The sequence below is a fragment of the Aplidium turbinatum genome, chromosome 11 (assembly GCF_918807975.1).
Source record: "Aplidium turbinatum chromosome 11, kaAplTurb1.1, whole genome shotgun sequence".
Classification (NCBI taxonomy): domain Eukaryota; kingdom Metazoa; phylum Chordata; class Ascidiacea; order Aplousobranchia; family Polyclinidae; genus Aplidium; species Aplidium turbinatum.
The window spans coordinates 6,192,697-6,206,323 of NC_137482.1; the positions used below are offsets into that span (position 1 = coordinate 6,192,697).

At 38.8% G+C, this 13,627-nt stretch overlaps 1 protein-coding gene across 1 annotated transcript; it reads left to right on the forward strand.

Annotated features, from left to right (window-relative positions):
• Positions 1-3,499: 3,499 nt before the first annotated feature.
• LOC145780129 (syntenin-1-like) lies at positions 3,500-13,121 on the forward strand. Its single transcript, XM_082591838.1, has 8 exons — positions 3,500-3,671; positions 5,915-6,017; positions 6,328-6,483; positions 9,120-9,253; positions 9,481-9,656; positions 10,774-10,945; positions 11,244-11,335; positions 11,894-13,121. Exons 1-8 carry the CDS (start codon positions 3,621-3,623, stop codon positions 11,943-11,945), a joined length of 936 nt encoding a protein of 311 aa, XP_082447964.1. The 5' UTR covers positions 3,500-3,620; the 3' UTR covers positions 11,946-13,121.
• The last annotated feature ends 506 nt before the right edge of the window (positions 13,122-13,627 follow it).

A 13,627-nucleotide genomic window follows, 5' to 3' on the forward strand; every position in this document is an offset into this window, starting at 1 on the left:
CTGAAATCAAGACACCCATTCGTGCCAGCCGCTCAACTTCTTATCAACGAAGCTGATGTACAAGACATATCTGCGGCTACTTGGGCGGACCATAAATGGAGTTCTGAATGGAAGTCAAACGCCACCAGACTCCATTCGTTCATCCCCGACGCCGACACATGCCTCATCGGCCTATAACACTACTTAGACAGGCATGGGTGCGCCTCAACCGTCTTCGTACGGGCGTCGGGCTTTTCCGCTCAACCATGCACCATGGGGAATGGCCTCTTCCTCCTCCTGTGAATGTGGTACCGAGGAACTGACCGCAGACCACATTATCAATGACTGTTCCATCTTCAAGTCACCTAACGGAGTGGAAGGTCTGCGTGTCATGGATGATGAAACCAAAGACTGGCTGCTCTCTAGTAGCCTTCCAGTGTAGTCCGGGAACATCGTGAATCTGGGGTGGTAAAAGGATAGACCCTTGGCCCCAGAAGCTCACACGACGACGACGACCCCTTCAAGGACTTTCAACTCCTCACAGGTCACTGATCTCGGTCAACTTCTTCCCGCAAATTGTGATGGTTGGAAGCAAGACTCCGTAATATGCCTTGGACTCGCCCTGGAGAATCTCTAAAGCCTGGCAGATAGGCTTCATCACACCGAGATATTCGCCGAAGAAATTGACGTCAGCTAGAAAAGACCGAAACTTTGCAACCAAGCCGATTATACAGCTGCTTAACCACGCCAGTATTGCAAAAAAAACAAGCATTTTTTTAAAATTTAAATTAAAAAGTAGCGGGTAGCGGAAGTGCGACTGAAAAAAAGTAGCGCCTCTCCCGCTACCGCTACTTTGGAATAAAAATAGCGCCACTACTCCAACTAAAAAGTAGCGCCGCTACTTTTACCAAAAAAGTAGCGCGCTACTGCCCACCTCTGAATTTTGGTGGCGTAATGTAGCTGTAGCCTAATCAATGCCGTCTGTTGCATGATATACGAACTTTAATTTTAAGCAACTACAACAGCGTGGTTCTGAAAGAGAGCCACTTGGCTCCGTTAGGAGAAATTTGTAACTTAAAGGGAGAAATAATCGTGTTGAAAGGAATTGGTAAGAAATGTAAATTTATCTAAATAATCTATTGAAACGATTAATTTATTTATGACTGAGCACATAGTTTTAGAGCAACGTCGAGTTTTTACAACACTATATGATGTAATAGACCACCTTGTGATTACCATCAAGTCATAGCCTAACTGAAAGCGGTAGCCTACTGAAATTTGTGCAGATATGTTTTTAGCAGTGGCGCCGTTTTCTTTTATTTTAAACTTGCTCTTCTTGCTGCTGTTAATATTACGATTTTGTGATTCTATTCTACGTACTTCGCCTGCTGCCTGTCACGTAACAATTGTTACCGGCTGTTTAGCAGATTGGCTCTTGCTTTGTTCTTGAGTGGTGGCAGTGCATACAGCAGTGGGTCATTCAATGTTTCAAGGATATAATGCAGATTTAACTCAACGAAGTCTACTGAAGTAATACAGTAAGTAACCAGTGGTTTGATGACTATCTCTGGCAGGAGTATTCAGAAGCTAAGGATGCCACATTTTGCTTTCCCTGTCGAGTTTTCAACAGCTTGGTATGTTATAGTCCTGTTAATATTAGCACGCATCTCATTGATGCACGGTATAATCTGTTTTGGAACATTTTCTTCTGTTTTTTTGTTTTTAAATCTATTTTGCAGTTTTTTTCTTGCATAAATTGGGCCATAAGAATTTTTGTGCAAAGAAAATGGGCCACGAAAGAAAAAAGGTTGAGAACCACTGCTTTAGACATGCTTGTTAATTAACTCGAGGGCTGGAATACACAATAGGCTAAAAGGTAAAAAAAACTAAATACAGTACGGTAACACATAAAGAACGCAATCAGAGAAATAGTAAGATCGAAATAAACGACATTGAAAACACGAAAAGAAAGTAAGCAAACGCAACGACTTGGACCGAGAGAGCAAAAATCTTGCAATCGACTTTCAAAAACCACAGAAAAACATAAATCTAGAACTGACTGCCGCAATTAGGTACCCGGAATGCACTTTTCTTTGGATAGAACAAAGATCTCACCGGCGTTGAACTATCTGGTGGCATATGAGTGGGCTAAGTGGTTCATAAACCAGTGGTGGATATAGGTATAGAATAGCCTACGGCATTACAACACGCAGCCTAAACGGGAAGATTCAATTGGTCATCAAGATTTACTGGGAACCAGTAGCCAACCTTTAGATTACGTTTTTTGTTGCCCATAAATCATTTCATCACCAAACAGAAAAAGTTGTACTTGAGGTGCCTTGCTTAAACGCATACCTAGAGTTAAACCAGCGTTGCTTATCTTGACGTGTAGATAATAGCTATTAGGCCTACTACTCAAGCACTGTTCGCAAAGCTGGGAGGGCGTTGATTGATTGAATCTTTATCCTCGGACTGGGAAAGCTTCCTGGCAGTTTCGCATACTTGTAGAGGCTTTGAATCACTGACGCAGGCTCGATAGGCACTTTGACATAGGACAGTTTTCCGTGCGAACTAGCTACCACCATTGCGCCGAGGCGCATTGGTTAAGAAAGGTAGGACAATTTTTCTTATAAACTCAATTAATTACAGTCATTAAGATCCTTCTTGCACTCAGTTCAGTTGCAAAAGAACATTAGCAGAGGGTGGGAATCGAACCCACGCAATCGAAATGACTATTCCCTAACCTTAACTCATTAGAGTTAGACCACGCTGCTTGTGGCGATACTTCGACTTAATTTTTTTTGTATCAAAAATCTTTCGAGTAGATCGGTCAGAATATCACGTGCTGAGTCGCATGACTGAAATCAGCTGATTCGCAAGGAAAACTGTCCCATGTCAAAGTGCCTACCCGCAGGCCCGGTCACCGAGATTGACAGAGTGAAGTTTCTGGTTGTTAAAGTCTTGTTGCCGGGAAATTATTCTATCCACTAGATGCCGCTAAATGGAGAGCAGTCCTTAACGTGCGTTGCTCAAGAGCACACCCCGAGAGTCGAACCAGCGGCCAGCGCCGCTTGATCTTGAAGCTTTTTCGTTCCAGAAGTCACGCGCTAACCAACTGAGCTATCGGGGCGGACTACTAATACTGTAAAATGGTGCTGTCCGTTTAATTGTCAAGGTCCAACTGACCTATCGGCTATCGCGGTAAATTATTCAGAGTCTCTAGAGATTTGCACAAAGTGTTAAACTTGAGTAAACAAAATTCTTAAGTATTTTAACAAAAACAATTTGCACATCAAGACTTTTATGATGGATGTAAAAAATTATTCTGATCAAATAAAACCACAGCACCTGTTCATGGACTTCTATATAGTTCATGACCTGTTCCTTGATATAAGTCACGTGCTGCGACGTCAAGCGCGTCACAATCACATGAAAAATTCTATTTACGTCAACACGTCATAAAAGTATTAACAAGAATCGGTTCCGCTTCATTTCTTCTTATGAAAGCACAAACCATATCCTGACGAGGGACAAGAGATACACCAAGTTTGTGATTGACTTGTAAAGTTGCGAAAGTAAACGTGTTTTGTTGAATATTTGAGCAGCAATTAACCTGAAAACTTGCTTTAACAGAAATCAAAATGTCCTTGTATCCTTCATTAGAAGATATGAAAGTTGACCAGGCCATTCGGGTAAGTTTACTTGGTGCAATTGAAGTTTAATTCTTGTACAACTTAGTGTTTAGCCCTCAAGATAAAAAAGTGCCTTTTCTTTTAGTCGAAAAATAAAAAAACAACTAAACATTGTGTTGACACAAAAAAGAAACTTAATGATTTGTAAAAGATGCAAGAAGCAGAAAAACACTTAGAAATCTTTGAGTCCGTTGCTTTGTTGTGGTATGGTAATATACTTGTACGCTATTCGTTTTTTGAATATTTGATAATGGAAATGTTTATTTTCAGACTTGCTAACTTGACGTGAGTTAAGTTCTTTGGAAGCTTAATATTAGTTTTGTTTATTTGCAGAGATGTCCCAGTCACCGAGATCGATTGAGTAAAATTTACGCTTGGTGTTGGAGAGTTGTTGTCTGTCAAATTATTCTGTTCGTTTATTTATTTTACAAAGAAATAATTAACCGACAAGGATTTGAAAGTATTAACTAACCCAGTGGTTCCCAACCTTTTTTATCCGGTGGACCCTTTTTGTCAATATTCAAATGTAAATTCCCCCCCTATAATTTTAGTTTGTAAAAAACTCGTTTACATTAATATTGTAATCTAAGTCTTGGAATATAAACTAAACTTTCACTGGTAATAAGCTTTTTAGACTATAATATTCCTTTTCATACTAAAATAATTTAATTAATGAAGAACGTTGCTGAAAAGTATTTTATTCAAAGAATACAGTACATTCAAAATTTAAGAGTCATTGCATTTAACAGTCTGTGTGAAAATTGTGATTTTTTGTTTTGACAACTCATGAATGCTGGAAGAGTATTGCAAAGAGCACAACGAATATCATTCTTCACGTCTAATCTGTTTCTCTGTTTTGCTTTCATTTGCAAGATTTGAAAAACCTGATTCGCATAGATTAGATAAGTGGAAGCAAATGGAAAGAAACTTCTCAGCTACTTTGGAATAAGAATTACACATTAATGGCCAAAATCCAGTGATTGATTTTCTCTGAATAAGTCTCTTGCAAGAATCCGTTTTGAGTTCTAAAAATTCATCCTGCAATTTATCGGAAAGTTTTTCCATCAACAATGTGAATGAATTTCGTATTAAATCAAGCTCATCGTCATAAATTTCAGGAAAATGTCGAATGAATTCCAGTTCTAATGCTGTGAGATGTTGCAAAATCAATTATTTTTCCAACTCTGGAAGAACTTGTTCTTTGCCGTCAACAACTAGCACCGATGATAATTCTTTAAACATAGTAACATGTTCAATTGTTCATTCTAACTTTTTCTCTTTCAATTATATCAAGCTTGCTGGTGAAAGCTTCCAAAGCATCTTTAAATAATGCTCAGCGGTACTGGCATCTGCTCTTGCAAAGGCCACTCAAGCCAGGGTGGTCGAAAGGTAGAGGCCAGACAAAACGTAGTCCCCCAGCAACCAGGACAGCAGAGCCTGCTAGTACCTTAAGACAATCTCCTAATGACAGTGACAATAAATCAATCACTCTCTTCCAACCTGCCTTGAGCCAGAACGAAGCAGTACAGTTTGTAATTCATATGGTATCAATATGTCAATGGCTCATGGATACAGATAACCCATGTGGGTGCGCAATCTGCTTTAAACGGAGAGGATGATTGAATAAGTTATTTATCGTATATTGGTGTTTTTCCCTTGCATTTTCAGATTTAGTTTATTCAATAGACCAAACATATCAACCAAATAAGCAAGGAATCTAATCCATCATTCAGCAATGAAACAAATTCCAATTGTATTTAAAGGTCAAAAAATAATTTAAACTCGTCTCTGAGCTCAAACACTCATTTGGTTACGTTTCCTCATGAAAGCCATCCAGTATTTAAATGAAAAAGGAGTAGGCTTACGTGATGGTCTGCATCCATATCAGTGCACAGTTGCATAATCGAGAGTTAATCTAATAATAATTTCTTCTTTAACACCCTAGTCCAAGCCAACTTACTAGGCTTAAAAAGGTTTACAATCCTATAGCCAAATTCCCCCCTGAAATTGCAAAATTCCCCCCTAGTGGGAAATTCCCCTCCGGTTGGGAACCACTGAACTAACCTGTTTTAGACTGATTATATGAATCAAACAGAACTGCTGAGTAATCCAACATACGAGTATTTTATTTCATTAATTACTATTTTGATATTCACTGTTGCAGACACATGTGATAAAAAACAGCCACAAAATAGATTTGTTTCAATTAGTAGTAATAAATCCTCAAACATTTTCTATTTTAGGCCCAAACTCAACAGCAGCAAGATCATGCCATGGCATTAAGTTTACAACAGCAGGAGATGGCTGCTGCTGGTGTGCCTCCTGAACCCATTGCAGACCAGCCAGGTAATTAAAAATTGAAAAACAATTATTTTGTGTGATTGGTTGCAAATTACTTTCTGATAACTTCATTTACAAAACTTACTTCAAAGATCACTCTAGGTTCTGTTTAGTGTAATCAGCACAACTATATACATGCCTGTGGTAAATACACTGAAGCTAACATGATTCAGAAAAAGGTTATGGAATGTCTTAGTTAGCTATAACGTGAATGTAGATTATAATAATACGTTAATTTTGCTTGGCACATGTTCAATGCTGCCAGTCACAAAATGATTTGAATTTATTTTCCAAAAAAATTATTACAATTTAACAGGAAGTCGATCATCTGTGGCAAGTTTGTATCCGTCATTAGATGAGTACATGGGAATGAATCTTACTTCAGAAGAGGTTCAACACAATCTTGCACTGATTCCAGCCCAGCAGTATCAAGCACCAGCTGTAATCGATCAACGGCCTTCTCAAATCCCAGGTATTGCAGACTCATCACCAAGGCTGTAGAGTTGGACCAAAACTTCATAATGTTTTATGGACTGATTTTGATCATGCCAAAATTTATGACTTTATTTTCACTGCTTTGCTTAGTTCAACAAACTCTGAATTTTCGAATCATACTTAACATTTTGGTAGTTGATCTCTGAGCCACAGCACCTCTTTGTTTTCCTATGAAGCATAAAAGATTGGTATTCTAAATTGGGCCCATTTTCATTTTGAACAACCCACATAGCAAAAGTTGCTCTTTTTGTGCATTATTTAAACATTGCTAGCTGTAGAAATTATGTGAAAATTGTAAACTTTTTGTAGCTGAAAAAGCGACATATGTGTCTTACTCAAGGACACTACCACCAAAGTGAGGCAGAGAATCAAATAGCAGAGCTATTGAGTAAGATTCTTATGTGCTGTTTCTGTGCTACAATCGCCACATTTGTCTTCACTAGAGCTTTCATTTCTGCACAGATCAATACCTATTGATTTGGCTGTTTGCAAAGCAATTTTGTGACCGGCTTGTATTATCCTTTCATGAAAAGCCAGATTTGCTGCTGAATTATGTTTGATTGGACATGGGTTGTGCAAAAGATGGTATGGCTTGTAGGGGTGTTCAATTTCGATTATTTGAATATTCGAAATTCGAAATTCAATTTATTTTCGATTTCCGAATTTCGATTTCGAATATCACATCTATTCACCACACTGCAAAATGTGATTTTATTGAAAGAAACGACATGAAAATTCGCTAAAAAAGGCGAAAAAAAAGCGATGAAAATTTGCGAAAAAAAAACCCACAAAATAACGTCTACAGCTCCAGGCCCATGTTGGTGTTTAAGAACACAAGCGACATGGTCACCCATCAGTCGGGATCTCAGCTTCGTGACGGTCAGGCCAGCTTTTGAAAACGATCGCTCCGCTGAAGCCGAGGTCGCTGGGATCCCAAACACTTCAAGTTCATTTTCACAGCGAGCGATTCACTGCCGCGACATTTCACTGCAGAGGTTTCGACTCGAAAGCGACATCGAGTATGTTTTCAAGCGCATAAAGCTAAACACACACTCCGTCTACGTAGCAAATTATGTTGTTTTTGGGTGTATTCAACATCTGATGACATTGAATCGACACGAAATGGTAGATTTTTGCTATGTCCCAGGCAGCAAAATCAGTCATTTTTACATTGATTCAACGTCTGTAGACATTAAATCAATGTAAAAATGACAGATTTTGTTGTCTGTTGTTGGATTGTAGCATCGCAACTCGTTCTAGTGATTATTTATCGCGAAGCTGTTGCGGTTTGCATTCAAAAAGTGTTTTCCTGCTGCCGATCGCTAGTTCATCTATTGTTTTATGTATCAATACAGCATAAAACCCCCCACACAGAAAAGTTGCCCCCACACAGAAATATGCGTAGGGGCCTGGCCCCCACGCAGGCCCGTAGCCAGCCGGGGGCCAGGGGGGGCCTCGCCCCCCCCTGAAAAAATTTCGCCCACCCCCCCCCCCTTTGGCAAAATCTCAACATTCTCGAGCAACAGCTACAATTATAATGATTTTGCCCATTGAAATTTTTTCGGCCCCCCCTAAAAAAAGTTGACCCCCCCCTTGCTCTGCGGTCTGGCTACGGCCCTGCCCCCACGGCTTAGGCGCCTATGGATTCGGTAAAAAATGGATAAAACTGCGACAAAGCTCAGCTTACACTTTCTGCTATTGCACAACCTAGCTATCTTCATTCTTGAGAGAAATTTGTGAAATTTGGCATTAAAAATGCCAACCTGGCATCCCTGGTGCAGGACTGGCCGTTGGACCCGCGAGAGCGTGTGATAGTCACGTGATCGAAGATGCGCATGCGTCGAAGTCTTTTTTCGCTTGCAAAATATGACAAGACAGATTTCGCGCCACTCGAGTTACTTTCAACCGCGTTCAGCCGAAAGGGCGGCAATAATTTCGAATATGTCCGATACGAAAAACGAATTTCGAATATCACCTTAATCGAAATCGAATCGAAAATCGAAGTTGAACACCCTTAATGGCTTGCAACACTTATAAATGCCGGAATGGCCCGTTTCGGTGAGTCCGATTCGGTGAGAGCCTTTTTCGGTGAGAGCCCTATTCGGTGATTTTTTTTTATATTATTGGGTACCGTAGCCTAATTATCATTGCCGTTATGGGGTTAGGGGTTAAGGGATAGGGGTTAAGGTTTGGGGTTAGGGTAGGGGTTAAGGGTTATGGGTTACGAATTAGGGTTAGGGTCTTATTTCAACGTTTGGCGACGTTAAAACGATGTAAAAGCGACAATGATAATTAGGCTACGGTACCCGATAATTTTCAAAAAAAAATTCAAAAAAATCACCGAATAGGGCTCTCACCGAAAAAGGCTTTCACCGAAAAGGTACTCACCGAATAGTAGCAGACCCTATCAATGTGCGCTTGGAAATATTACTTTCTGAGTATGGCAATTTTTTTTTTTGTACTGTATTTTGTATAAATTTTATCTCAACAATTGAAATGGTTCACTCAATACAGCTCATCTACATTCTACAACGTAGGCTACTGCTTCAGTTGACAATACAAGTATTTTTCCTCCTACAAATTATATGATGATGCTTACTATTTATGTTTTAGGAATGATTGCACCCATAAGCTCTCAAGGAATAGTTGGCATGCATAGGGCCGAAGTAAAGCAAGGTATAAGGATGGTCATTCTTTGTAAGGATGGGAAGGGAAAACTCGGATTGAGAATTAAATCTGTCAATAAGGTGACCAATTCAATAATTGTAATTTGTAAAAGATGAAATTTAGTGAATTTAAAAATTAAGTTTAAGGTGTTTACTGTTTATATAAACTTTTTTTTGTTGGTTTAAATATGCGATTGCCCAATAACATCTTACTGGTACCCTGTAATCATGTATTACAGTACTAGATTATATCGCATGTTTGAAAAAACAAACCATGGGTTACAAATATATTTTTATTTTTATTCCAGGGGATATTTGTTGCATATGTGAGTAAGGACTCCCCTGCTGCCCAAGGAGGAGTCAGATTTGGTGATCAGATCTTGCAGATCGACAACGAAACACTGGCTGGATATAGCACGGATAAGGTGATGAAGATTCTGAAGAAGTCCAACCCACAGCGGGTTGAGTTTGCTATCAGAGACAGGTTAGTTAGCACGGTCTGATTCAGTGATTCTTGTCTTAACTAATTTTTCATTGTGTCAACTTCAACTTACAAAATCTGAAATAGATTTGTTACATTTAGTTACATTTTGTTACATTTGTTACAAATAGATTTAGAATATTATTGTTACATTCATCATCATCATCATAATCCATCGTCGGTTTGTTCCCCACTAGTGGGGGTGGCCGATTGTTTCCGCGCAGCAATTGTTTTAATCCCTCTTCTCCATTTCACCCTGTCCCTTGCATCTTCCTCCTTCAGTCCGACTTTTTTAAATTCATCCTTCACTTGTTGTTTCCACGTTCTTCTTGGACGACCGCGTTTCCTCTTCCCATACATTGAATTTCAGAACCGTTACGTATATTTTACATTTGTATTACTCATCAATTCGACAAAAGCAGGTTACAAGCGAGCGACTTCAAAACCGCTACTTTTATCTGAAGCAGTAAAACTTTCTTCCTTGTTTGCACCACTTTGAAATCTTCAACCAGTTGTACTTCCGTTTAGTGTGACTGAAACTTAATAATCACCTACAACCTAAAACTTATGTTAAAAATTTATACCAAGTAGGTCAAAGCCTCTTGAGCTATTCAAACAATGTTTTAAGAAGCTGTTGACAGCATCTTTGCATAAAATGGATGGTCGTTTAGCTAACCAGATTTTTTTTATTCAGCTGTTTTAAGATAAAAAATTATTTTGTTTGTCCATTACGTCAAGGATATGCAATCGCTAGTGACAGAGTTGTAACCGTTACCTCACAACAAACAACGAGAGACGAGTTGCAGTTACAGTACCGACTTATAGTTGTTTTCCGAGTAATGCAGATTTCATCTTCACCTTCTACTGCGCAATTCCCAGATAGCAAAAGTTGTTGTTTTTGCGTGGTTTTAACGTATAAAATTGACAGCTTTGCTGGCTGGCTGGATGAGGGTCTTGGCGGAGTGACAAGGGAGATTCAGAGTTTACATAAATTTTTCATCAGATTTTGTAACAATAGAAAGTCTTGGACAAAATTTTCCATTCACATTCGGCACCAGCGTGTGACTTCAGTGACAAGATTCGTAAACGTTTGATTGTTATTTTCTTTTACTTGTTCCAGACCGTTCGAACGGACGATCACCCTTCAAAAGGACAGTTCTGGACATGTTGGATTTATTTACAAAGATGGAAAAATCACATCTCTTGTTAAAGACTCTTCTGCTGCACGGAACGGCCTCCTCATCGAGCATAACTTGTGTGAAGTTAACGGCCAATGTGTGATTGGAATGAAGGTTTGTGCTGAATTGTACTTCATCATTTCAAAGGAAATTTTCACCCACTTTGCCATTTATATTAACTAATATACTGATGTTTTACAAACGACTTCCTCTGTTTCTTATCACCCACCCAACAAAATCCATTTTTATTGCATTGATTCAACGTCTGCAAACATTAATTAAATTAATATATACAAAGGATTTCACTTGGTGAGCATAAATCGATTAGATTTTTATGCCAAGCTGAGGCTAGGTGCAGCGTTCCGGTCCATTGATGCTGTATGAATGAAACTAAAAAGAACTTTATTTGCAGGACAAAGCTATTCAGGAGATTATGTTGAGCGGCGGCCAGACGGTCACTGTAACCATCATGCCATCGTTCGTGTTCGAGCACATCATTAAAAGGTTGGTCATCAATATTTACGCAGCTCATTCGTCACGGATGCTATCACTGTAAACGTGACTGAGAATAAAATGATCTAACTCACTCAGAATTGCATCTCAGCTTTATGAATCACCCCCATTCCTGGGCTTACGTATGTGCACACTAATGAATGTTGCCCCCGTTCCGATGTTATTGCAACGTGTGACACTGTACATTTTATGCGGAGAAAAGGATTTCGGTAGTTACCCATCACTGTTATATGTTTGTGAATAGCTGGTAAAATGAATAATCCACCAACTATGATTGGGCTCAGGGTGTTTGAACACAGCTTGTTTGTTAAAAATTATCGTCCCTTTGCATTGTCTAGCCACTGGAATTTAGATAATGTTAAGCCATGCCTCGGTATAACTCATTGCCGCAAATCACTCTTCGATGTATAAATTTTTAATGTTTGAATTTGAGTATTTATTCCTAAAGTGATAGGAATGGAACCCTCGGGATTTCTTTAACCCCTGGTTGGAAACCACCGATCAAGAACGCGCTACCTCACTTTGTGTTAATTTCGATTTGTTTTTCAGCATGGGCAGTGGTCTACTGAAGAGCCAAGACCATTCAATTCCAGAAGTTTAAGCCTGGAATGTCTAACTCCAGGAACCTCCCAGTGCAATGTACATAGAAATATAGCGACTGTCAAGTGGCCGGCCACAGCTGCGCACTTACGTTCTTTCAACAGCAGACTTTTTATATCTCCATTGACGAGTGTACAACTGTACATGCCCGGGCATACTGACATTTTTACTAAATCAAAAAGTTAAAAGCATTCTTTATCTTAACATTTTGCAATTTCGTTACTTGCGTCGCATTTCTTGGTTTTAAAACAATTATTCTTTGCTGCCAGAGAACTAATTTTGTGAATTTTTTCTTTGTCCCACATTATTTTTATATAGCTTCATCGTTCCAATAACAGTCTTCTAGTCGGTAAATCAGTCTCTTTTACGTTGACTCAACATCTGTACGTGTTGAAGCAATGTCAAAAAGCCAGATTTTTTTGGCTGAAATCGTAATAATATTCAGAGTTATGTTGACCTATCCTATGAGCATGATGAACATATTTTCAAACGAGGAATATGCCTTCTTTTCAGCAAGTTAACGAGAAAAGGGGTGGCATTTCAACTAACTAATAACCGTTTAAGTAATATATGTATTATTACATTGCAAAATTTAACTCCCTTAAAATTGTCCAGGGTATCAGGTTTGTTATGTTGTTCAGTTGTTATGAAGTTAAGGCTTTTGGTAATCTTATCCTTTCATACGTATCACCACACTAATATGTTGTGTGTTTTGAATTCGTTTCCGCGTGATTCCATGGCATGGGTTGAGTGGCTAGATCACAACAAGCAAAAACCTACAACTGCCTTCAGTATGCGAAAGAAAACAACTGCTCCATGTTGAAAACTTTGATATCAATAAAAATGTAAACATCCATTCATTTATGATATCACATTATAATTTACCTTCCACCAGTATTATTGTTGCATCGAGTTCACATTTGTAAATATTCAACTTGGAAATCTATTTCCATTGCAGTATGAAGGTTTCCGTTTATTTTTTCGCAAATGATTTTGCGTCACGATGTTGAACTACAGTCTTCAAAAGATGAAGTTTGATGCGGATTGCCGAACATTTTTTGGAAATTTGTTTGTTGCTGCTTGTCCGATATAAAACCGCCTTATTAGTTCAAACCAGTAATGCTTAAAATGTAAGTTCCTCTGAAAAAGTATTATCACAAATAAAAATTATTGAGTACTGCAGATTGTTTTTGCCGAAACAGCTGACGCAGATATCCTTGTCGACAGTTTAGTTTTTTCTTTCCACAAAGGTAAGGATTCAATTGACTGACGAAAGCAGCGGTTGAGAACCATGTGGTATGAATTAGTGGTGCGATACTAAGGAGCCCTAACGATACTAAAAAAGAAAAAAAAAAAAAAAAAGAGCCCAAAAAAAAACCCAAAAAAGAACCCAGCCTCATGGGCGAAATACGTGTCTATCGCTGTCAATTCTTGCTCCACTCGACTGCCGAGAAACGCAAATTGCTCTTTATATATTGACGTCTAAACTCGTCACACGAAGTCCTGAAGCTTCCATAATACATTTAACGTGTTTACACGTTGAATTAATATAAAGACGTCAAATCTTGCCAGCTGCCTTCCAGTTATACCTCATGCAACTTTACATTGATACAACATCTGTACACGTTGTGCCAATGCAAAGACTGATCAGAGCAAACTTACATAAACCAAACCGAAATTTTT